At 49.3% G+C, this 22623-nt stretch overlaps 1 protein-coding gene across 1 annotated transcript in view; it reads left to right on the top strand.

The window, feature by feature from the left end:
* Positions 1-5194: 5194 nt before the first annotated feature.
* Positions 5195-22623, top strand: part of SppL (signal peptide peptidase-like protein) — a 101303-nt gene continuing 83874 nt past the window's right edge. Inside the window, exon 1 of the mRNA XM_075686583.1 lies at positions 5195-6215. Coding sequence (XP_075542698.1) covers positions 6199-6215 — 17 coding nt within the window. The 5' untranslated portion in view covers positions 5195-6198. The remainder of the gene's footprint in view (positions 6216-22623) is intronic.

Genomic DNA, 22623 nt, shown 5'->3' with positions numbered 1-22623 from the left:
TCTGTGGACTGTACCTGATGCTTTTGATTTGCAGAAGTCGGGTGGTCCAACACAACATTGGAAACTGCATGTGACAAACGTGTGCTGGGGATGGAATTTCCAGTGTCAATCAAGGAGACTCGGAGAATTGAGTTTTCACGGGATACTAACAGCCTCTCTTTAAGCCACATTTTGCACGCTTTCATGACCCATACTGTACACAGCAGGTTATCTCATCAGTCTCGCTATATGTTTCTGTGCTTGCTTTGCAACACTAGATTGCTTTCGATTCTACTAGCCCCGGCAGCTTAAGAAACAAAGACTGCGTTTAGGAAGGTGCCTGTCGTTGCATTAAAACTGCTGTGCGCTGGCGGGTTGTACAATGTGACCAATAACCAGCATTTGCAAGGAAAGTTTTCTGGAGAAGCAAAAACTGTAAAAGCTTTAAGATGCATAAATCTCCAAATGAGCAAGTGCATGGTCATTGCACATGATAAAGCCTAGTGCATCCTGGCAGCATGCTTTCATTGGCGCCTTCCAAAGTCAGTTTCCAGAACTACAATGAACTTATTGCAGATGGTGATGCTAAGCTTGTAGCAGTCTCTTGGACTGGAAAGAGCTATAGCCCCTAAATGGACCACAATGTTACATTACATCTAGTCAGGAAGCACACCTTTTCGTTTGCTAGGCCAGGCATGTGTCTTTGCCCAGCTTTACATGCATTTCCACCACTGTCTAAGCTTGGGCCTATGTTCAAGGCAGCCATGGTGTGGGGCAAGATTTTATGCATAATGACGTTGAGAATTGAGACAGGTGAAGATGTGTTGTAACATATGCTTGTCATATGTGAGGTGTCCCAACTGATATGCAGCAAGATTTAAAAAAAGAAGTGAAACCTTCTGCGTGGATGACACTAACCGTATGTTAGCAACCACTTGAAGAAGTTTCGTGCTCTTATTGAGCAATTAGCACTGATTAATAATGTAAGTCTTTGGTTATTAATTTCATGGCCACAGTGTCAATATGTGGCTTGTGAGGCACACTTAAGAATGCCACTTGTTTACGGTGTGTTACCTTTTGCATAGCTCTTTCTTTTGCAATTGAAAGAATGATGTTGCGATGTTCGAGTGGTGGGCTACACGTGCTTGTAGAGCGTTTTTTGGGCTGTCTTTCAGCTTCGAAAAGAAAGAGCTGTGCAAAAGGAAGCACATCATGAAGAACTGAAAATGGTGTTTTCAAATGTGCTTTACAAACTATACATTGACATTGTTGCCATAATGTTGATAATCAAAAACTTACTTTATTGATAGTTAATAAATACTTAGTGAGAACACCAAGCATACTGGAATCTTCTTCACGAGGTAGCTAAAACACAGTTGGTTTCATCCACACAAAAGGCTTCATTTCTCTTTAAAACTTACTCCATGTTAGCTGGGACACCCGGTACATGCTGTAAGTGACAGAGGACGACAAAGTAGCGTGGTCCCCTCCTCCTCAATATTAAGGTTTTTTCTCGGTGCCGTCCCGCTGGAATAACCTTATGCTATCTCGTCCATAACTGTGCCAAAATGGTTGTGCCTGCGAGTTGACGCGTCCGTGTTCATGTCCAGTAAGAGTAGGTTAAGTTTTGTAATATCCCCGACACTTGACTAAACTGTGGAAGACTATGACAGACACCGCATATGTTGTGTCTTCTTTCACTGTTTAATAATGCATCTAGCCTAAGAAGCTAACTATTGCGAGCGACCCTTGTTACGCAGGCTGTTCTGATCGTCGTTGAACTCCATCTGTATTGTAACTTTCCAAGTGCAATCAAAGCACAAGGAGGATCATAGCTTACTGCGATCAAGCTCAACAGTGCTTGAAAGCGACCATGTAGCAGTGCACCATGTGCATTGAGCTCCATACGCTTCTACTCGAGCATGCTCGAAAATGCGTCAAAAATGTGTGGCCAGGGCTAGATGCATGTTATAACTATCCAATAAGACTTAGTCAACCAGTGTGCTTGTAGCTATCCAATAGGACTTGGCTAACCAGTGTGCTGTTTGATGCTTTATCACCGAAGAAATTGCGAAAAAATGTGATGGTGTAAATATACCCCTTGTCGATTGACTACAGTTCAGTTGTAACACTTACAGTATTGCAATCGCAAACAAATGTGAACTGAAGTGCAGTGTGATCTGAATGGGAAACAAACACCAAAACTTCATGCACTGTGCACAAGTGGGTTGTGTACACAAATGGCTTGCCTATTAGTCTGGCAGTTGGCAATCACATCTCTTCTTGACTGAAGCAGTGACAACTTCCCTCTTCCTCTTTTATTTTTTTGGTCTTGGAAGTGTAGTGCTTCAGGCTTAATGTGTTTGTACTCATCTTTTGTGGCCTTCAAGAACTGCTCAGTGGGTGGATTGATAGAAAGTGTCAAACTATGACATATATGTTCAGTGTTTGCTGTTGTATGTATAAATGGTAAGAGAGCACCTAATATTTAGGCATGGCATTTATATGTGCTTCTTTTTGTTTTTTCTTCACTCGTTATTGAATGGACAGTGTTTGTGTGCATACATATATATACCTGTGCAGTCGCTTTGAAACTTCTGCCTTGAAGTATTGCAGCCTGCATTTGATACATCTGTGTACCGCCTTTGTAAAAGACATTTGATTTGTTAGCAGTCACCAAGCACCTTGACGTGAAATAAAGTGTTACCTGCATTAAGTAGCCTGCGAGTTTTATTGGGTGTAATTTAGGTGCATGAGTGTTGGACGTGCAAGTAGTATGTGTGGCCATAATTAAGTGGCAAGAATTCACTATTCTTGTTACCCTAGGGAAAACCATGAATAAATGTGCAGGAATGCTGTGTTTGTCACAGGGTAGAGTCAGAAACCAACATGCCGCTCATCATTTTTGATGTATACGATATCAAACACAATAAGACAAAAGTGCTAAGTTGATATTATTTGCTATCCACACGCATCTTGCTTTTGAAATGCCTGCAGTCATAGGTAATAACTGCTACTCGATGTAAACTAAATTTAATAAGTATAGTACCTTTGATGTGGTATGCTTGCACTTTTTTCGCTCTTTAGGGGGTGGGTGGGGGGGGGCTGAGATGGTGCAGAAGGCTGTATTTGAATGTGGCTTGGCATTTGAGCGTGTTTAACAAAAACAAGTGATTAACCCAACAGCTATAGAGTTCAGTCTCTTCAGGAAGAAATTTCATGGTTCAGCTGATGTGTTATTTGGGGAAGTAAGATTTATTGTGTACTCTACTACAGGCGTGCACAGAGATTTTAACCACTGGGTCCAAACTATGTCGCAATGCCTCTCCTCACAATCCACTTTCTTGCGTGCTGTCCACTGAGGGTCATTCGGCAGACACTCAACGACAAACGAAATGCAACTATAGAATATAATACTTATTCAGTATAATTGCTTGTCACACTTTTGCAATGTGCTAGTGCAATGGGTATTTTATTCACAGCTTTTGTCTAAATCACCTGCGACCATGCGCTATAGTACAACTGGTGCAAAAAAATTCTTTTTCTCCTTTTGTATGAAAAAACCTGCATGGCACTGATTGTCACGCAGTCTTAAATGTGTCATTTTCTTTTCGAAACTCACTTAGTACTGCAAGACTAAAAATTTACGTCTCCACAAAAATTTTGCGTCGTGCTTTTTAAGACAGTAAGCATTAACAACTAAGGATACAAACTAATGGGCAATTTGAGTGAAGGTTCAGGCGCTTGCACCTCATGTCTTCTCCCAATTAAAGCAAAAGCCCACACTCTTTTGACAAGCGAACGGATGACCGAAGCACCGTTATTAGATGGTGCATTACCTTGCTCAAACAAAAGGCAAAAGTGATGATCAAAGAGCAATCATGGGACACATTAACTGTATGGTGGCTGTGCACTCAATAATTGCGCCTTCTCCTAACCCCTAAGCAGGCCAGGAGTGGGTTTGTGGCTGCCCTGTACGCGTGCCTATCTACATGCACTACCGCCGCTGCTTCCACGCCTTTCAGTTAAAGCGTATGACGTCACTCGTAACCATAGGCGCCAACTACGCAGGGGGTATGACGCCTGAGCTCCCTCTGAAGTTTTCCGGGGGGCGGTGGGAGACAGAGCTAGCTTCCCCCCTTAAGTATTATTATCAGAGTTCTGTTACCCACATCATTTGAGGTTTCTTTTGAGTTGCCTCTACCTTTCCACTCACAGTTTTATTGTGGCTAAAAGCTTATTTCTGCATCATTGTCAGTGCGGACGTGCGCAGCCTTTAACTCATACTTTTGCTGTATTTCTGCAAATCCTGACAATAAAAGGACAAGCGCAATAGGAGCACCACCAGCAGCTGTCTCATCCATATTTCCTAACTTCAATTTTTTTTTAATATCCACTGTCAATATATTTAAATATACAGCGTGTCCCCCATAACTTTAGCCAAATTTTTAAAATGCGCAAATGCTACGTAGCTGGACAGAACAAAGGTAATGTTGTTTGCCGTCGCTTGGAGATGCTCAGATTAATGTTTTCATTATGCCTCCTTACATAATTAGTCTTAATTAATCACAACTTCTCAAATATAGTTCAATGAAAAGTGTCTAGTCACAAAATTGTAGAGGAACATGAAAAACTCCCGATATAGCTTTCTTTTGCTCAATGCGTGCTTACATAAGTTTTTCCATGCAATATTGCCGCGCGACTGGCCGCTCGAAGCGCGCTTACCCGGCACCTCCACCAAATGCAGTGAGGCTGTTCGCCTAGCAGCACTTGATCTGGTTTTGTGATATGTATATATAGCAGTTGCATTCGCTCGCCTCAAACGACGCCGGCGCGATGGCTCCGGCTTTCTGCACAAGTAATTAATAAACCCCCTTAGTAATTAAAGAAAAGCAAGCCCTCTGTGATGACTGTCGTCTGCTGTTGCGCCTGCAGGCGCCCCGCGAGGTCCCGAGGGCGCCTTTCTTTTATGTATGCGTGTACGTAGCGGCTGTAGCTATTTTGCCACCAATATGTCACCGATTTCTCTGCGCTGTCTAATAAACACAGGCGACAACGCGGGTGATTACTTGGCGATGAACACGCGAAGCCAGAACATGTGTTTTGTTTCGCTCAAATTTATCCCGCTGTAGCGCGCGCGCAGCGCTCTCCATTGTTTGCGAGGAATTGTGGGTAGACATCTGAGGTCGCCATCTTTTCTTTTTTTTGATCACGTGACCCCCCCGGTTGCGTAGTGAAGGCGAGGGAGGCTGGCAGGGAGGGCAAGGCGAGCTCGATCAAAAAGCTCGCCGCGGCCTTTAGTGGGTTTGTGCCGTGTTGTGTGACGCTGTGGTGGCCGCTGCACGAGAATGCTGTGATGTAAGCAACGAGATTGAGGATCGTTTGACCCGGGGACCGTGCTGCTAGCTCGCTCTGCTTCCTCTCCGTGTGTGTGTGTGCTGTGTTGTTGTTGGCCCCGCGCGCGGGGGTAGTATCCTCGCTTTTTATCACAGGGCGCTATGCGACTCCCGTGACCGTCGGAGACGCGGAGCATATCGTCGCCCGAGACGCTGGCCGAAGCGGTCCGCAGCGGAGGAGCTTTCGAGTTCACGCTCTGGCGACGCTGGTGCTCTAGCAGTCTGGGCTAACCCCCGCCGGGCAAGGCGGCGACGGCGGTGGAAACAGTACCGGTCCTGTGCGATCCGCGGCAGCAAACCGTTTCACGAAGGTGAAAGACCTTGGAGAGAGCTGCTCGTCGTGCCGTTTTGTTGTCGGGCAGCGCGGATTCGTCAGCGCTCTGCCGCTCAACACAAGGGTAGACGGCAACAGCGGCTGCAGGAAAGTGGCGCCCGCTGCTTGAAACTCGACTGCTCCTCCGATCGACCTTCTGTTACATTTTTTCTTGGTTCCGGGTCCATCTGCACAACGGTGCGGGCCGAACGGCCGCAACAAGCGTCGTCCGTTGCCGCGCCGCCGAGTTTCGTGTGTGCGATCGGTGTTGTGTGCATGTGCTGCGTGTGAGACCTGCTTGGATTCCCTGCGACGAGAACGGAAAGCGCGCTGGCCTCGCGGTGATGTCGGCGGGCGCAGCGGGGGGACAGCACCGGCGGAGACGCGAGTTTTGGCGGCGGACGCCGTCTACGGCCCTGTGATTGTGCTTCTCTCGAAGGGGGACCCCTGTGCCCCCCCAAGAAAGCATCCAAGCTGGCGTCGTTCAGTGCCCGAGAGAAGGCGGCCGTCATGTCCGAGTACCAATGGTGAGTTGCCGTTTTTAATCTCCCTTCCCCCCCGCACTCCAACCGGACCAGCGGCGTCTGCCACAGCTCGGTCGGTTGTCCCGAATGCGGCGAGATCAGTCTCTCGCGATTCCCTCCTTATAGTGACAATAACCGTGCCACGAGCTCGAGTTGCAGCCTGTCGCGGCGACGATCTCCCTGTTTGAACGCCTCGAGAACAAAGGCTCGCGTACGACTCGATGTTGCATGCAGCTGCTAAACACGGCGACCCGTAGGTTGTAATGGTTCGGCGTGTCTCAATTTATTTTCCCCTCTCTAGGCCTAATGCTGAGCCGAAACTGGCCCCGGCCGTGTGAACGGCGTCCCCCAAATGTGGGTCAGAGGCCGCGTACGTCAGACAGGTGTGAGTGGCCGCCGTGGCTGGCACTGTACCACACTCTACGGAAGCCGTATCCTGTGATGAAACGGGCCCATCGTACGAGCATCCTGGTCCTTGCGTTGTAGGTTTTGGTCATCCGCCTAGACACCCGGAGTCTGTCGGTATCGCGTTTTGTTTTGCTTGCGGAAATGGCATCGCCGGCGTCTAACATCTGCCCCGCGATGGGAAAGCGCGACGGAGAGGACTGCGCTGCTGAGAGGGGAAAGGGCCATCCTTTGAGCGGGTGCGCTCTATGAGAGGAAGTGCTGCTCCCTCTGGGTCTGTTTTTCTCACGGGTTCTTTTCACGTGAGAGCAGCGGAGCACCGTTTCCCAGATTGGATGCCTTATCTTGCATGCATGCGCCTCCATTGACTCCGGGCTCACCGCTGGATGCGGTCGATACCAGATTAGGAGGGCAACGCGTGAGACAGTAGACACAGTTGGGAGCTGACTGCTGAATCGGCGCGTGAAACGACTCGATTGTTCCTTTCTTGCATCCTTCGGAGGCACCTGGCGGCTTTGTTCTCATTGCCTGTTGATTGCGATCGTTTCACCCTTTGCGTGAGCGCGTCACACACGTCAAAACGGGTGGTTGAAACCACGTTTAAACATCTCGATGTTCCATGCACGCTTGCCAATTTTGTTGTTTGGTTGTCTTTAGCAGACGTTAACAAAAAAGGAAATAAATAAAACGTAAATTTCGTCGCTGGTCGATTCTGCTGCCCAAAAGAAAAAGTTAACAAAACGGTGTTATCGCATCCCGTCGACGATTGCGGATTACCTATCGTGGCTCGATCGTAGCAGCACTTTTGAACGGATGCCGCTTCAAGAGTGTGTCTGAGTTGGAGACGTGAGCGCCACGAGCGCTCCTCATCGTGTAGCTGAAAAAAGGAAGTGAACAGATACGTCGTTTGATGATTGAATCACCGCCGGTTGCGCTTCGTCGTACCACTGCGTGCCGCGCTCTCTCTCTCGCAAGGCAGTCCAGAGAACAGCCTGCCAGGCTAGTTGATTGTACTACTATACCTTTGTCATCTTTTAGTGCTTGACAAATAACCAACTGTCGACATACCGCCCATGATTTGTCAACCGTAGGCCATGTGGCAACATAAAGACGGCTGCGGGGCAGACAGCGTCGTCTGCTCGCTGCGGGCCGGGGGGAGTACGAAGGATATATAGTAATGAACCGAGGCCTTTCAGAAGGAGCGCGTGTGGTTAACGGGTGCCGTCAAAGAATAGCTCGAGCGTTTATCGCACAACCCATCGAGCGTCGTGGTCGCGCAAACCCGTCCTTTGTCAGGGCAGTTCGGTCAAGCCGGAAAGCAGCAGACGGCTCTCTCCATCGAGCGGCCTTCCCTTTGTTGTCGTTAACGAGCGCTGTCTCGCCCGGGTCAAGAACCCAAAGTAGCGGGACCGGTCGAACGTTTCGGCGTAGCCATTTCTCGTCAAAAAAATAAATAAAGACCGGGGACCACGCCGTCGCAGACGGTTTGCCGCGCGCCCGACCTGGCCCTTCGTGGAATCTGGGTTGCGGACGGATTCTGCGGAAGGAACCCCCTTTTCCCAAGTTCGAGTCACGGAACCGTGCCGCCTCTCCGCTTTTGCAACCCGCGTTGTCATCGCGAGATGTTGAATACGTGTGATTTTACACTGTATCGATAAGCATCGGCGGAACATAGCTGGCATGGCTTCTCCGCGCGGTTGTCTTGTTCGTAAGTATTGAGTTTTCTCGCCAAGCGTTGCGCAACACAGTGGACAGGCAGGCCGTACGTAAACGCGTACTTCTGTGAGTCTGGTTGCAATTCCAATAGAGTTCATTTGGGCTTGCCAGACCGATTATCGAAAGATGGCAGGCATCTACAAGACTGCAAGTCTCGCTGTCGCTCCGCAAGCCTTCTGGAAACGCCATTTGGTTTTTCGTATGCGTTAGATCCAGAATGCAGTTCGAACGATGAAGAAAATAGAGTATCACACATGCAACAGTGCAGCCACTGGCCTACTCGCTACGCTGACAATAATACCGCATTTTCGAAACTCGCTTGATCGTATTCTTCGTGACAGACCGCTACAATGGGCATCCTGTCCGCTCCCTTGTATTTTGCACTGAAATCGATATCCGTAAAAGTGATGGACCGATATTCAGAAGCATCCACACCATTCATAGCCGCTGAAATTAGAAGTACTGACATTTTTTCTTCTCTCTCTCTCTCTCGCGCGCGTTATGGCAAGTGTCAGACCGCCCTAATAATACCGGTGTCAGGCGGTGCATTTTCGATGGGGATCGACTTTCTCGACCGCAATCGGCCTCCCTTCCGCAGCATGCGAAAATGAGTCAATCACGATCGACCGGAAACGTGCCGCGTGACAGTAGTTTCGGTACCCTCTGGGTCGCGATCGGGGATCGTTGCTCGGAGCGCGCGTTGCTCGATCGCGTGTGTGCGTACTGACGTCATCACACATTATTGGCTCGCTCTTTTTGAGCGGATTTAGCGGGATTTCTAGGGGATTTTACCGCAGCCAAACCAAACTCGCCGGAGCGTTCTTATTTTCTTGCTTTCTCCTTCTTGTTGTGTGTAATGTCGTCACAACTAGCCCTACTGCTACGTATCGTCAGCCAGTTTCGCTATTAGTGACGACGTTGTGATGACGTCGCTGTCCGGGGATGTCGAGACCAACCTTTGCATCGAATTAAAATACGCGCTTGCCAACTTCCGCACCTGGAAAGCGTCGTCGTTCTATGCGCGAGAAATGTGCGGCAGAGATCCTACGAGTCCGCGTCAGTATACTCGTCTAATTAAAGCACTGAGCCCGCCCTCAGGACGGCAGAGAAAAATAAGGTTTTGTTGAACCTTGCGGATGAGCTGCGTTGGCAGCCGTGAGCCACACTCGGTACAACTGCTTCTGCTGGTGATCTGCGGAATATTCGAGATGGCGTATGCAAACGAATAAGCTTGTTACAGCGGTGTCTGCAAGGCGGGGTTTAAATTTTCGAACTGCGGCTTCGTTGAAGTAATGCGGCTAATACAGCGAGAGACGTTGGGCGAGTATACATGAACGGGAAGTAAGGAAACAGAGGGGCCCGACTTTTATTAGTCATATCATGACAAGCCAACAGACAAAGACACTAACCACAGCATTGGGGAAAATACTTGTACTTATTAATCTAATTAAAGAAACGATAAATTAATGTAAATGAAAAATCGATGAAAAAAACAACTGGCCGCAGCTGGCGCGTGAACCCACGTCTTCGCATTACGTGGGATAGAGCATCGCATGCGGAGACGTGTGTTCTTGCCCCACCTGCGGCCGGTTTTTTCATCCACTTTCCTTGCCATTAATTTATCATTCCTTTAATTAAGAGGAAGACGGGTGCTTCTGTCTAAGTACAGGTACAAGGAGAATTCGTTTTTCTCGGCAACCATTGCACCAAATTTGGCGGGGTTTGTTGCATTTAAAAGAAAAGCTTAAAATCTAGTGACTGTTAGTTTCGAATTTTCGATTTAGGTCGTAAATTTTTTATTAAAAAATGGCAAAAATCGAAAATTTTATGAAAACGAAACTATCATGTTTACAACTCTTGTAACTTAGCTATGAAAAATAGCACCACAATTCTGGGAATTGCATCTCATAGAACATCTAAAGCGGAGAAAATTGATATGCTATGCATGAATCTAAAAAAAAAATTTAGTATTATGGAAATACAGCTTTTGCAGAACCCTTGTACACGTCGTAACAAATTCACGTAAGATATAAAATGAGATATCAAATTTGTCCGCTTTCAATGACCTAGTGGATGTCGGTTACAGAACCGCGATATCTGTTTTTGATGCAGAGCTATAATTTGCAAACTTCGTGCTTCTATTTTTTTTTTCAAACCTACAAATTTTTGAAAATCCTTTTAACAAAATTGAGACCCTCAATCGAAATTCCGCTTCCAACAGTCACTAGAATTTAACTTTCTCTCTCACATGCAAGAAATTTACTTAAGATCGCTCGAGGTGTTATCTCAGAAAAATGTTCTTGCGTTTTACGCCGCGTAGGTGTTGGGCCCTAGCTAAAGCTTGCTCTTAAAATAATAAGTACAAGTATTTCCCCAATACTGTCCTTTTTGGCTTATTATGATATGAACATATATATATGTATTATATCGCCACAGCAAAGGAAGGGAGAAGGAAGACACACCGACAAATTAAATCAGCAAGTTCAACTGACCCAGGCGCGGTGACGCAACAACACCAATTTTACCACCGTCGCTTTCTTTCGCCGTCCGTGCGCTTCCGCGCAAAAAATAATGCCGTACCAACTACAGCCCACCAGTCTGCCCTTTTGAAGTTGTTGAATGTCACGGGCCAAAACCGCGATCTGATTATCGGGCGCGCGCCCCCGGTTGTGTAGCGTGCGCCCAGTGCGCGTTACACGGGACGTTTTTGGAGGGTTTACAGCGGTGATTCGCAGAGGAGAGAGAGAGAGAGAGAGAGAGAGAGAGAGAGAGAGAGAGAGAGAGAGAGAGAGAGAGAGAGAGAGAGCTCTTCGTTGAAAAGCAGTTTAGCCGGCGTATATTCATGCTACGACATGATACTCTGCAGAGAATGGGTCTAAGGGAAAGTAAGAAGGATACTCTACCCCATAGTCACACGGGGCACTTTCTGTCGCGGTCAAGCCCGATCGGAATCGAAATTTGTCGATTGCGATTGGCTCCCTTCCGCAACCTGCGCTGTAAGGAGCCAATTTTTAGTGAGATGCCGAATTTATTTAGTAGGGCGTGCGTGTTCAGCGGCAACCACACATACGTTGGCTAGCGCTCAGCCCTGCAATCCAAGCCTATAAGTGCAATGCGTTTCAGTGTCGGCGTCCTTGCAGTGCGGGTGTGTTTGTTGGCATAATTGTAACTGGGCTGCAAGAAAAATCGAAACCGTTTCGTGCCATACAGTGCGTTACGAAATGTATTATGTAAGGGTTACGCGTTTGGGCATACGCTGGCCAGCTAAATATGATCTGAACTGGCGCTCATTTCGTGGGGCAGTCGGGAAGGAAAGCTGCGCTGAATGAACGAGGCCGGTCAGTTTGGCCATTGCGTAGCTCATCAGTTTCGTTTTACATTTTAGCGCTCGATGTTGTGCCCTACTGTTACGTCTGCGTCGACTAACGGGCGGACGCCGTGCGTGGCGTTCGACGTCTATTTCTCGCGCGCACCGACGTATCCGGTCGCCGGGATAATTAATGGTTGGCGGCGAACGACCTGCTTGCTTCGGTGAAACTTCTTGGTCGCAAACAAATATCCAGCGGCAACCGCAGTCGTCACCCCAATTTGCACTCGGACATCACCGCATCCTGCACGGCCACACCACGCGAAATCGAGCCTTTTTTTTTTTTTTTTTGCCGCCGGCGAAAGTAAGCACGAGGATGTAAAGTTTCGTAATTAGTCAACCTTGTCGGCCAAATGGCGGTCCTAATGGAAATTTCGGCGAAACCGCGAACACCCCGTCGTTGTATTCGCGGCAGCGATGTGTCACGACGCGGCTTGCGCCGATTTGAGTCCGAAAATTTTAATAAACCGTCGTTAATATTGGCTGTCGTTCTTACATTGGCTTTATGGCGCCTGTGGCGTAACCGCGAATAAGCCCGAATGATCGAGCTCGTTCAGAATATTGATTGGCGAAGCAGGTCGGAAAGCCGTCGAACATTTTTATCCCTTTATTATTTTCGAAAATATCTTTGAGTGTTTTTTTTTTTTTTTTGTGGGCGAGCGATGTGATATACTGGCCAACATTCAGTCACCAGTATGTGACTTCACATTTATGCTGCGGTATTTTGCTATTTTAACTGAACGTCTCCAAGAATTAAAGCTTCATTACCAGAGGTATACGCTTCGCGAACGGCGCTCACATTACCTCTCTGGGTGTTCATTGTGGTCACTGCGGATATTTCTCGTTTCATTGTGCACAAATACGTTTAATTAGCTAAATCTATAGATTCACCGAGTCAACGAGATGTCAATGAAAAATTTGTGGATGATGTTGAGAAATGACCGACAATGTCACTTAAAGCTAACCTGCAGTTCGTAAAGATTTTTTTAGAGAAAAATAAAGCCTGTGACATAAATAAGAATAAATAAAAGACACCGATGTGACCGTGACGAGGCTTCTGCGCGCCAACGATTGTATCAATCTTTGCGCAAGCCTCGTCAAAAAGGGACACTTGGAAGGAGCGCCCGCGCATTTTGCTCGACGCGTCAGCAGTTTTTTGGCGCGTATCATCACCACCATAAAAACTTTATCTTCGGTCCTTATTAAGTCCTTGTCAAATGCGAGGTAGCGCGATCTTGTGACGGCTCGCTTTCCGAACCGTTGTAAAACCACGGCCCAGGATTGCACGTTCATAATATATACGCGATGTGCTAGATGACGACGTCAACCCCTGAAACCGCTTTTATGACTGGTGCAGCGAGGACGCATTGCCACGTTAATTTTTTTTTAAGATCTCGCAGCCTTTTTTTTATTTTCCTTTGCCTGTTCTTGTAGAAAGAAAGGACTACATAAGACCTAGGTTGCTGTATACGCTGCTATCGGTCATTCCTCGGCGTATTGCACAACCTTTGCATTGGAACCTTACTCAATAAGTAAGATTATAAATGTTACCTCATTAAACTTAAATATGTGTTGCTTGTTCACAATGAAAAAAAAAAAAGTGAGAAAACCTCAACTGAGCATTGACTCAAGCCCATAAAGGTAGACGTTGTTCACAGAAAGGCCTCGGTTATTTTTTTTTCTTTGCCACATTTAGTTAGCACATCCGCTACGTTAATGGTGGTTTCTGCCTATTGGGCTTCCTTTGTAGTTTCGTCCCACAGTCGGGTGTATGACGTCTTTTTCCCTGTCACGAATTTTTCTCGCCTAGCGGACTTCCGAAGAATAGATTTAGCGTCACTTGATAGTGTTCTGCAAAGTCAAGTAAACCACACATTTTCTTGATCTGCCGGTGCCTCACTTATATTGACATTTACCAAGTCGCGCCAAGACGCGTATTTGCTGCTCCACAACGGTCGCTTCGTGCTCCAAACCTGTTCCAAAGTGCCCACTTTGCTGCTCCAAAGCATCCTTGGCCGCTTCCACCCCTGCAATTGCGAATACCGATCCCAATTGGAAGTGTGGACCCTGTGACTGAGTGGTTGGAAGAAGGGCGCTGCGGCATTGTGTTGCAGTGGCCACAATAACGCTCGCCTGGTTAGATTTAGGTGCACGCTAAAAAAATAAAACAAATACCTCCACGTGGCCAAAGTTAATCCGGAGTCCCCCTACTGCTATATATATATATATATAAGAGACGACCCCTTGAAAAGCCAATTAACTATGTCTGCTGAAAATTCTCGCATCTTCAGGATCTTCAAAAGCGTACATCTGCAGAACGAATTAAGAATTTTAAGTTATTGAGCGAGGTTCGTGGAGTTTACGGAACGTGGACTCCATGCGAGAACTTCTCGACAGGGGGACACCGGACCCTCGTGAAGCTAACCTCCCTTCAGTGTCATGGACTGATAGACTGCCGAGAAATTTTCGTAAACATTCGTAATAGACGCGCGCCCCGGGTTTGGTTTAGAACTGCGTAAAAAAAGTTGCAGTGATCTGTCGTTCGGCCGGCACTGCAGAGCCCATAGCCTGTTCACGCTGAAAGGAGGAAAGCCCCGTGGCGTTGACTTATTCGTAGGCCGCGCAAGACACGCTCGACACAGAATGAAAGTCAGCGGGCTTGCATACTGTCAGTCTGGGTCATTCCGCGAACGGCCCACCCTCTAGCCGTTGCGTCGCCTTAGCAACCGTTTCTGTTCGCCTTCGGCGGTTTCGCAATTGCCGCCGTGTCTTCCACTGTATAGCCACCGGCACCCTTTGCAGGGGAAAAAATAAACGAAAGAAGCCGTTAGTGGTGGACCCACTGGGAACGCCAGCAGCCGTCTCTCGCCGGTCAGCGGGCAAGCGTGGCAACGATTATTATACGCGTCGTTTTGTGGCCCTCGAGGAAGTCGAGGAACTGCGTCGATAATGCGCGCGCCGGGTTTCCGAGAAGCATAACGGACCCCGAGGGTGTGCGGCGATCGCCCCACCCCCCCCCCCCCCCCCCCTGTCGCCCGACGCGCACGCACGCACCAACAAACCAACCCCGAATCGTGGCGTTATTTCCCGCTGTACGGAATTTGGGGCTGCGGGATAGCGCGTGCCGGAACGACCCCGCGATCAGCCCTGTTTTCTTCATCTTTTTTTTTTCTTCCTCGCCGCATAAACCATATTTGGGCTTCCAGACACCTCGAAGGCGTCGGGAATGTGAACCATCCGTCGACTGTGGCGAGTGCATCGGAGACATCATCGCGCGACGCCGTCTTAAGCGCCATTCCGGCACAATTCGTTGTTCTGGCTCGAGGGAAGGAAACGGGCCGCGATGGTGGAAGCACGACGTCAGGCAGCCTCCCGCGCAAGGCAGCTTCCTCCGACGACGCCCTTCCCACTCCTCTCTTCGGGCCCTGTCGTGCGCGTTTTACCCGCCGTGGCGGCGCACTCTCTATGACATTGCGCTACTACTAAAAGCCCAAGGGCGCGGGATTGAATCCCAGCCGCGGCGGCCGCATTTCGATGCGGGGGGGGGGGGGGTGAAATGCGAAACACGCCCGCGCGTTGTTGTGTGCACGTTAAAGAAACCCAGGTGCTCAAAAAATAATACGGAGTCCCTCACTCCGTCGTGCCGCGTAATCAAGTCGTGGTTCTGGCTCGTAAAACCCCGGTATTTTATTTATTTATTTATTGTCTGCCCGAGGTCTTGTCAGCCGGGTGGTGGGAGGCCTCGACCTAGGTTCAGAGGGGGATTGCTACGCACTACCGCGAAGGTAGACAAAAAAGAAAAAGACCATCCACATAGGTCGCAGGGTAAACTGCAAGAGACTACCGGCACGGCCGCTCGATCCAAAAGCACAAGGTGCATTGCATCGAGCGGCCGTGCTACCGGGACACAGTTGCGGACTGGCTCATTTGCGAACCCATACAAGTATTCACTCATACATCCGGGCTGCTTCTCACCTGAATGCGAAAAACTACGACGCCCACAAGCCGGACCTGACAGACATGTTGAGTGACTTCTCCGGGCCAAAAAACATACGGCGGAACTCCAACTTAACGGCACTTAACTTAACAGACTGGGAGCTAGCGGTGTCCAGCTCGGATCCCGCGGTCCAGCTGCGGACCGTCAACTGGGCTGTGGAGAACGCCCAAAGTGAAGGGCTTACGACCAGTTGACTTTGGGCGTTCACACACCTCCCACCGCCTGGCAGAGCAGAGAACCCAGTAATTCAAAGAATTCTTGAACATCTGACGAAAGTTCTTCCTCTTTCCGCTGTCCGCGCGTTGGCTCTTTGGTAGTACGCCTTTCGCGGTTGTCAGCGCTCTCGAGTTTTTATGTGTTGGGCCATGTAGTTAGTGGACGCGCTCGTCACCATCAGTGACTCAATCACTGAGGGAAATTTATTGTTAAGCTTATTTACCGTCGGCCCTCGCCACCCGAGATGCTATAGCTTTATTTAGCTCGGCCGTTATTCGGGTTAAACACAGGCGTACTGGGCATTTTTCTGGAAGAGCCGTGAGGGAAACGTGAGCGGTCTGCACGGTGCAGCCACCTGGTGGAGCAGAGCTCAACCAGACAAACACAGAGCTAATGTTGCAGTAACCAAGTGCATTTTACTTTGACGCGGCCGTAAATTTTCGGCAGCAACACGATTACACCACTGGCGAAAATTTACACCCGCAGCGAAGCAAAATAACTTTCGTTACTGCAGTATTAGATATGTATTTGTCTGGTTATAAGCTCCGCGCCATCAGGTGGCTGCACCGTGCAGGCCGCTCGCGTTTCCCTCTCCGCCCTTCCAGTAAAACGTCCAGTACGCCTGCGTTTAACCTAATTCCGCCATGCTGTCAAATTCGCGATATTGTCAGTTCTTATTGGCACAAAGGGCTGCTACGGCCTCTCTGATTCGCTCAAAATGCCGCCATTACAGAATTTTGCAATGTGTTCAAATTGGACGACGTACAGAATAGGCACTCCTGCTCTACTCTCCCCGCGCTCGGTTGCTAGAAATTACCGCTTGCCTATCACGTCGTGAGGGCCTCTTTGACCCGTGAGCCTTTTCTGTATATTTTTCATCGCTAGACTACACACATTGTCATGGTGCGCTCCCTCCTAGTCTCTTTTTCTTTCATTCCTCCGTGTATTCTGGGCACTTTCAAATTCCATCGTGTCGTGAATTCCGCCTCGTTGGCGTTTTGAACCAACCAGGGAGCGCGTATCAGCCCTGTGAGCCAATCAGAACTGGCAAGATGGCGGAATTTTACAGTGTCCAGACGTTGCCGGACTGGAGTATATGACTCCTGTGCAGCTCGTGTAGACCCTAATGCCAGAGTTTCCTCTCGTATTTTTTTTTTTTTTTTGTGAGATACTATTTGGTATGGACAACCGGAAACCACATGTCGCGTCGTGTAGAGGTCAACGCGCCTGTCTACAGAACGCGCTCCTAGCAGTCAGAGCAGCTTTCAGGGCGGCCATCGGGGCAAGCGAAGAAGACAAGGGGGCACCATGCAAATGTAGCAGCGCATGCTCATATCCATACGGTCTAACACGAGTTGTCATCGCTAGATTTCGGTGGCGCAGCCCCTAAAGACGCGGCTCGGACGTTCCACGACAAGCGTCGTCACATCTGGGTGCTCTCTATAGCGATTCCCCGCGCTCTCGCACATTTTTGCGTTGAGGCAGCGCACCATCTATAGTGGGTCTCGAAACTCTTAAATACTGTTCAATGTCGACATGCCATTTTTGAAAGCCTCGAAGATCCTCGCCCGAACATGTGGTTGCCGTGGCGTGATGTTAAGCGGATCCACCAGTGCGCGGCCGGTCGCGCTGGCGTATCTCGGAGGCCATGGCTCGGCGTTGCTATACGGCGACGTGCTTGGAGCTGGAAAATGCGTGCTGCAGCATTCCCTCCATAAATACGCGAATGAAAGTGTGATCTCGCCTATACGCCGAAGTGCGTGTGTTGGTGCGTGTACTGACTTATTCCTCCTCCTCCTCTCTCTGTTACCCCTCTCCTCCCCCCAAACTCGTTGCTTTTATCAGTCACTCTTTCTTTATTTGCGTCGTCTTTTTTGCGGTCGAGGCTGTCGTCGTTTCAAAGTGCGATTCATGCAGTAGCCTCATCGCTGCACCTAGGAATGTTTTGCCTCTACACACATCTGCACTGACTGCGAAAAAAAATGTTTGCGCGGATGAGCGCGCTCGCGCGCTCAGTTGCTGTGACGTGTTTGCATTTGCGCGTTTCAGCTCAATGTTTAATGCGCCCCGAATTTAACCTCCGGCTCTATCTGGGATAAGCACGCGCGCGCAGCAAATAAATAAACAAACAAATAGAAAAAACAAGAAACGAAAGAACAGGGAAATAAAATGGCTGCCAAGTAAAAGAAAGGAAAAAAAAATAAATGAGGCCAAGAAGGTCGAATGGTTTTTCGTTGCGGCGCGTCTTTCTTTATTGCGCCCCGCTTGCCTCCTTTCTCTCGCTGTTCATGCGCGTTGCAGAGCACGGTAACCTCGATCGCTCCTGTGTGACGCGATATAAGCACACATGTACAGTAAAAAAAGAAAGACCAAGGCTAAAACAATGCCCGGTCGTGCGTCCTGGTGCGAGCACAAGTCGTTTCCCTAAATCTATCCGACCCGCGGCACCCATTGTACACACACAATATATATATATATATATATATATATATATATATATATATATATATATATATATAGAGAGAGAGAGAGAGAGAGAGAGAGAGAGAGAGACAGATGACACCTTCCTTCAAAACGGGCCGGCGACAAACACTGACCTATATACAATTTCTTGGGCAAGTTGGTGCGATTTGGAAAACGTGATTTTTGGGACCTAAAAAAACACCCAAGGGAGAAGAAACACGCACACTGGCGCTCTGTGTGTGTTTCTCCCTGGCGAGTGTCTCTTTTTAGCGTCCAAAAATAATGTTTTCCAAACACTGACCTAGCCTATCTGATCTAATCAGGTTTTACTACATCTACTGCAGTGCTGTCTCCGCTTCATGTTTTCTTTCTCCTCTGTATCGTACGGCTAATCAGTCATGCCTGCAACAGCCCTCGATCCATCGACCGAGGACCGTTTCGTTTTTTTGTCCACCAATGTACTCTAGACGTTTCTTGCTTGTCTGGACCGCTCCCGAGCTAATCCTTCTGTCCGCTTTGAAACCACGTGCTTTCGGCAGGTGGACGCTCTCTGTACGGTTTTTGCTGAGTGAATTAGAGTTTTCAATTAGGGAATGCGAGCAGCACCGAAGCGTTGGAGGACGCGCACTCCATTGTGAGCACTTCGCAGTCTTTTGTGTTCGCTTTGGCTTCTTTGAGAAGCCTTGCACGCCCGGAGATTTGCGTCCCCCAACGCTTGGGTGCGGCTTGCGTTCCCTAGTCTAAAGCTATCTAATATCTTGGCATTCCATTACGATGTGTGGAGTCGTATCCTGGCTTTTGCGGCATTAGAGACAAGCCTCATCCTGTTGCGAATATTTCCTCCTGTGTGTTTTTTTAGAGCGCAGCCCTTTGGCGCCCGTTCTTGCGTTTCGCATCGCCGTTGTGCCTCGCCGTAACCAAGGTCATCATCTGCGCGCGCTCCTGCTGTCATCCCTCGCGCGCGGCGCGAGTCTTGCTCTCCCCTTCTCCTCGAAAGCCGGTCACGTGTTCTCGCCTATCCTCTCGCCACGTTCCTCCGTGCAGCGCCGTTGCGGTGACTCTCGCCGCTACCATCCACTTCGCCGTCCCCCTCTCCCGCTGTCGCGGCACTGCCGAGGTGCCGGCGGCGGGCGCTCCTTGCCGCCTCGTGCGTGATCCACGGCTTTGCGCCCCTCAGTCTCCGCGTCGCGTGGCTGTACGTCTCTCAGTCGTGTCGCTCGCTTCCCCGGTTGCGGGGCGCGTTCCTCAGTGGCATTTGTTGCGTCTGGCAGTGCCTGCGCCTGGCTGTTCTCCCGCCTCCACTCTTGCCCTATTCCTCCCCTTGCCTGGCGCAGTGCCGTTGCGGTGACTCGAAAGACAGTAATAGCGTTTCGTCCCCCTTACTTCTGCTTCCCACCCCAACCTTGTGCTGCCACATTGAAGCCTATGAGTGAATGAGCGTGTGACCTCTACTCAATATCCCTGCTCTCCACCCGTTCCCTCATCCCACCTGAGAATAACATTAAATAATTGCTAATCTCCCTCCCCCCCCTCTCCGCGACGGTGACCCACTATAAGATGGCGCGTCGCCGGAGCGCCGGCTCGATAGCGGCGGATCGCGGTGTGTGCTGCCCAATCGGAAACGCAGAACCGCCTCTGTTCGGCACTGCGTGTTTCGTATACGGTTGCCTGTTGTTGAAATAAGGCAGCATCTGCGCTCAAAGATCGCATTACCAAGAAGCGTAATCGTCGGCCCATTTTGTTGCCTCTGGCAGCCAGCTCGGGTCTCGAATAGCAAGGCACTGGCCTTTGTAGGAACCGAAGTGTGTGCCACTCGGATTCAGCTTTAGGAAATGGGGACTGGCTTGAGTTGGTCCGTACCCGAAACGATTGTCGCTAACCCTATCACTCGTTTTTTTCCCCGATAATGCAAGGGTCGCGTTCCTTTTAATTTTGAAGCAACTGGGAATACTCTTCTACCTGCACAGACATAATTGCTTCCTGAAGAAAGTCTTGTTTTTTTTTTCGGGGGGGGGGGGGGGACCCACGCCTACTTGTCTGTTCTCCGACGCCATTAGTAAAATGACGCATGTGTCATGCAAATGACAATTGTATGAACATCATTTATGTATAGTTAAAAGGAAGAGGTCTGGACACCGACCAAAAATGGTTTAAAATAGTTATTTACGTTTCGGCACCCCCACGGGAGCCTTGTTCACAATGAAAGAAGCGGCAGAGCTGGCGCCCCTTTTCATGTGCGTCTCAGAACATGATTAAGGCACCTGGCATACATGGGCGGCAGATTGCCTTCGTTGCGATTAAGAGTGTGCGCCGTGGTTTGGATGATTAGGGACTCAAGATAAAGACGCGAAGAATGATTTCGTTCCTTGGCAGAAATCTCGTGTGATTGCCAAGGAACGAAATCATTCTTCGCGTCTTTATCTTGAGTCCCTAATCATCCAAACCACGGCGCACACTCTTAATCGCAACGAAGGCAATCTGCCGCCCATGTATGCCAGGTGCCTTAATCATGTTCTGAGACGCACATGAAAAGGGGCGCCAGCTCTGCCGCTTCTTTCATTGTGAACAAGGCTCCCGTGGGGGTGCCGAAACGTAAATAACTATTTTAAACCATTTTTGGTCGGTGTCCAGACCTCTTCCTTTTAACTATGCATCATCCCGACCAGACGGGCTTCCGTCATACTCTCAACTTCGAACATCAGTTATGGTTTTGTGGCTGACCGCTGCATTGATCTGCTCGAAGAGCCACATATATGCGTCGCTCTTCTCCCTGCTTTCTCTCTCACCCCGACTGGCTGCGGGCCATGTGCAGTGGCCGTCGAGGGATACACAGGCGCAGTTATGAAAGCTACGTGGGCGCGGAGTTTTATGGCGTGCTTTACTGTCGCGGCCGGTCATTAGATATGCACCGACCTTCACCGACGGCCACTCGCACGGCCCGCTCCACGCTTTGGAGATGACGCACGCCTGGAAGCTGTTCGCCCCGCGAGATCGCATCATCATCATCATCAACAACGCAGGCGCCGGCACCGCGCCGGAGCGTCATGGAATTTGGAGGACGGGAAGACGTGCGCACCCTTTCACCGCGAGTCGCGTGGCTTCTGTCGTAATCAGTGCGGGGCTCATTTGACAGAAAACGTAGAAGCTTGGCCGCGGTCGCAACAAGCGCGGCGACGAAGGTTCCAGAGTTCTCCCAGCTTTGTTGAGGCCCGACAGAGCCCCCTCCCACTTTGTTAACTATTAGATGTTCGTCCGGTTGCGAATCTCCTCGGTCGTACGATTCCATCAGCTGCGAAATAACTTGAATGAAATGCGACTGCAACGATACGAGTGGTTCTTTCTGCATTCCGATCTAATATGCGAGTCCATCGTAATCTGTGCAACCACATAAGTCGCAGCAAGCCAGAAGTCTTCATCACATTTAGGTGGCGTAAGTTATTGTGCGGTGTGAGAATTTACGTTAAGATCCTGTTTAGAAGTCCTTTCGAGAAAGTCCCAAAATAATATGGCATCCTTCCAGCTAATAAAACAGTGTTCTATAGTTTCCGGTACATCGCCCAAACGATAAAGCAACCCGCCGTGTTGGCTTAGCGGCTATGGTGTTGGGCTGCTAAGCACGAGACCGCGGGTTCGAATCCCGGCCACGGCGGCCGCATTTCGATGGGGGCGAAATGCGGAAGCACCCGCGGGTACCTAGATTTATAGGTGCACGTTAAATAACCCCAGGCGGTCAAAGACCACTACGGCGTGCCTCATAATCAGATCGTGGTTTTGGCACGTAAAACTTCAAAATTAATTAATTAATTAATTAATCGGTTAATAGACTCAAAGTAGAGTGCTGTTAAACTACGTAAATAACCACGGCCTCCGAGATCTTCTGGCTTGCGCTGTCCTTGAGAGGCAGAGCGCTCCACCCGATTTTGGAGGACATGGCACAGCTGTGCTGGGCATACAAAACACAGCGGCGACGCGAAGCGCTGCTTTCGTCTGTTCAGTACGAAAAGAAATTTCAGGGCTCGAAAGGTCCCGCGGGTGTAGAAGAACAAAAGTTTCGGGTCTGACCAGACGACGAAGCAAACAAACTCGGAGCACATGGACAGGAGCCGGGCTTTTACACAAAGCGCGGTTCCGATTAATGTTGAATTCCAATGGCGGAGTCGGAGCAGCCGACGGACTCCGCGAGCGAGCACTCGACTCTGGCGCAGAGCAACGCCTCCAGATCCGCGAGTGGAACACAACCTGCGCCG

This window comes from Dermacentor variabilis, chromosome 3 (assembly GCF_050947875.1).
Source record: "Dermacentor variabilis isolate Ectoservices chromosome 3, ASM5094787v1, whole genome shotgun sequence".
Taxonomy (NCBI): domain Eukaryota; kingdom Metazoa; phylum Arthropoda; class Arachnida; order Ixodida; family Ixodidae; genus Dermacentor; species Dermacentor variabilis.
Note: the sequence above shows the minus strand (reverse complement) of the source record. Positions and strands in the feature narration are given on the sequence as shown.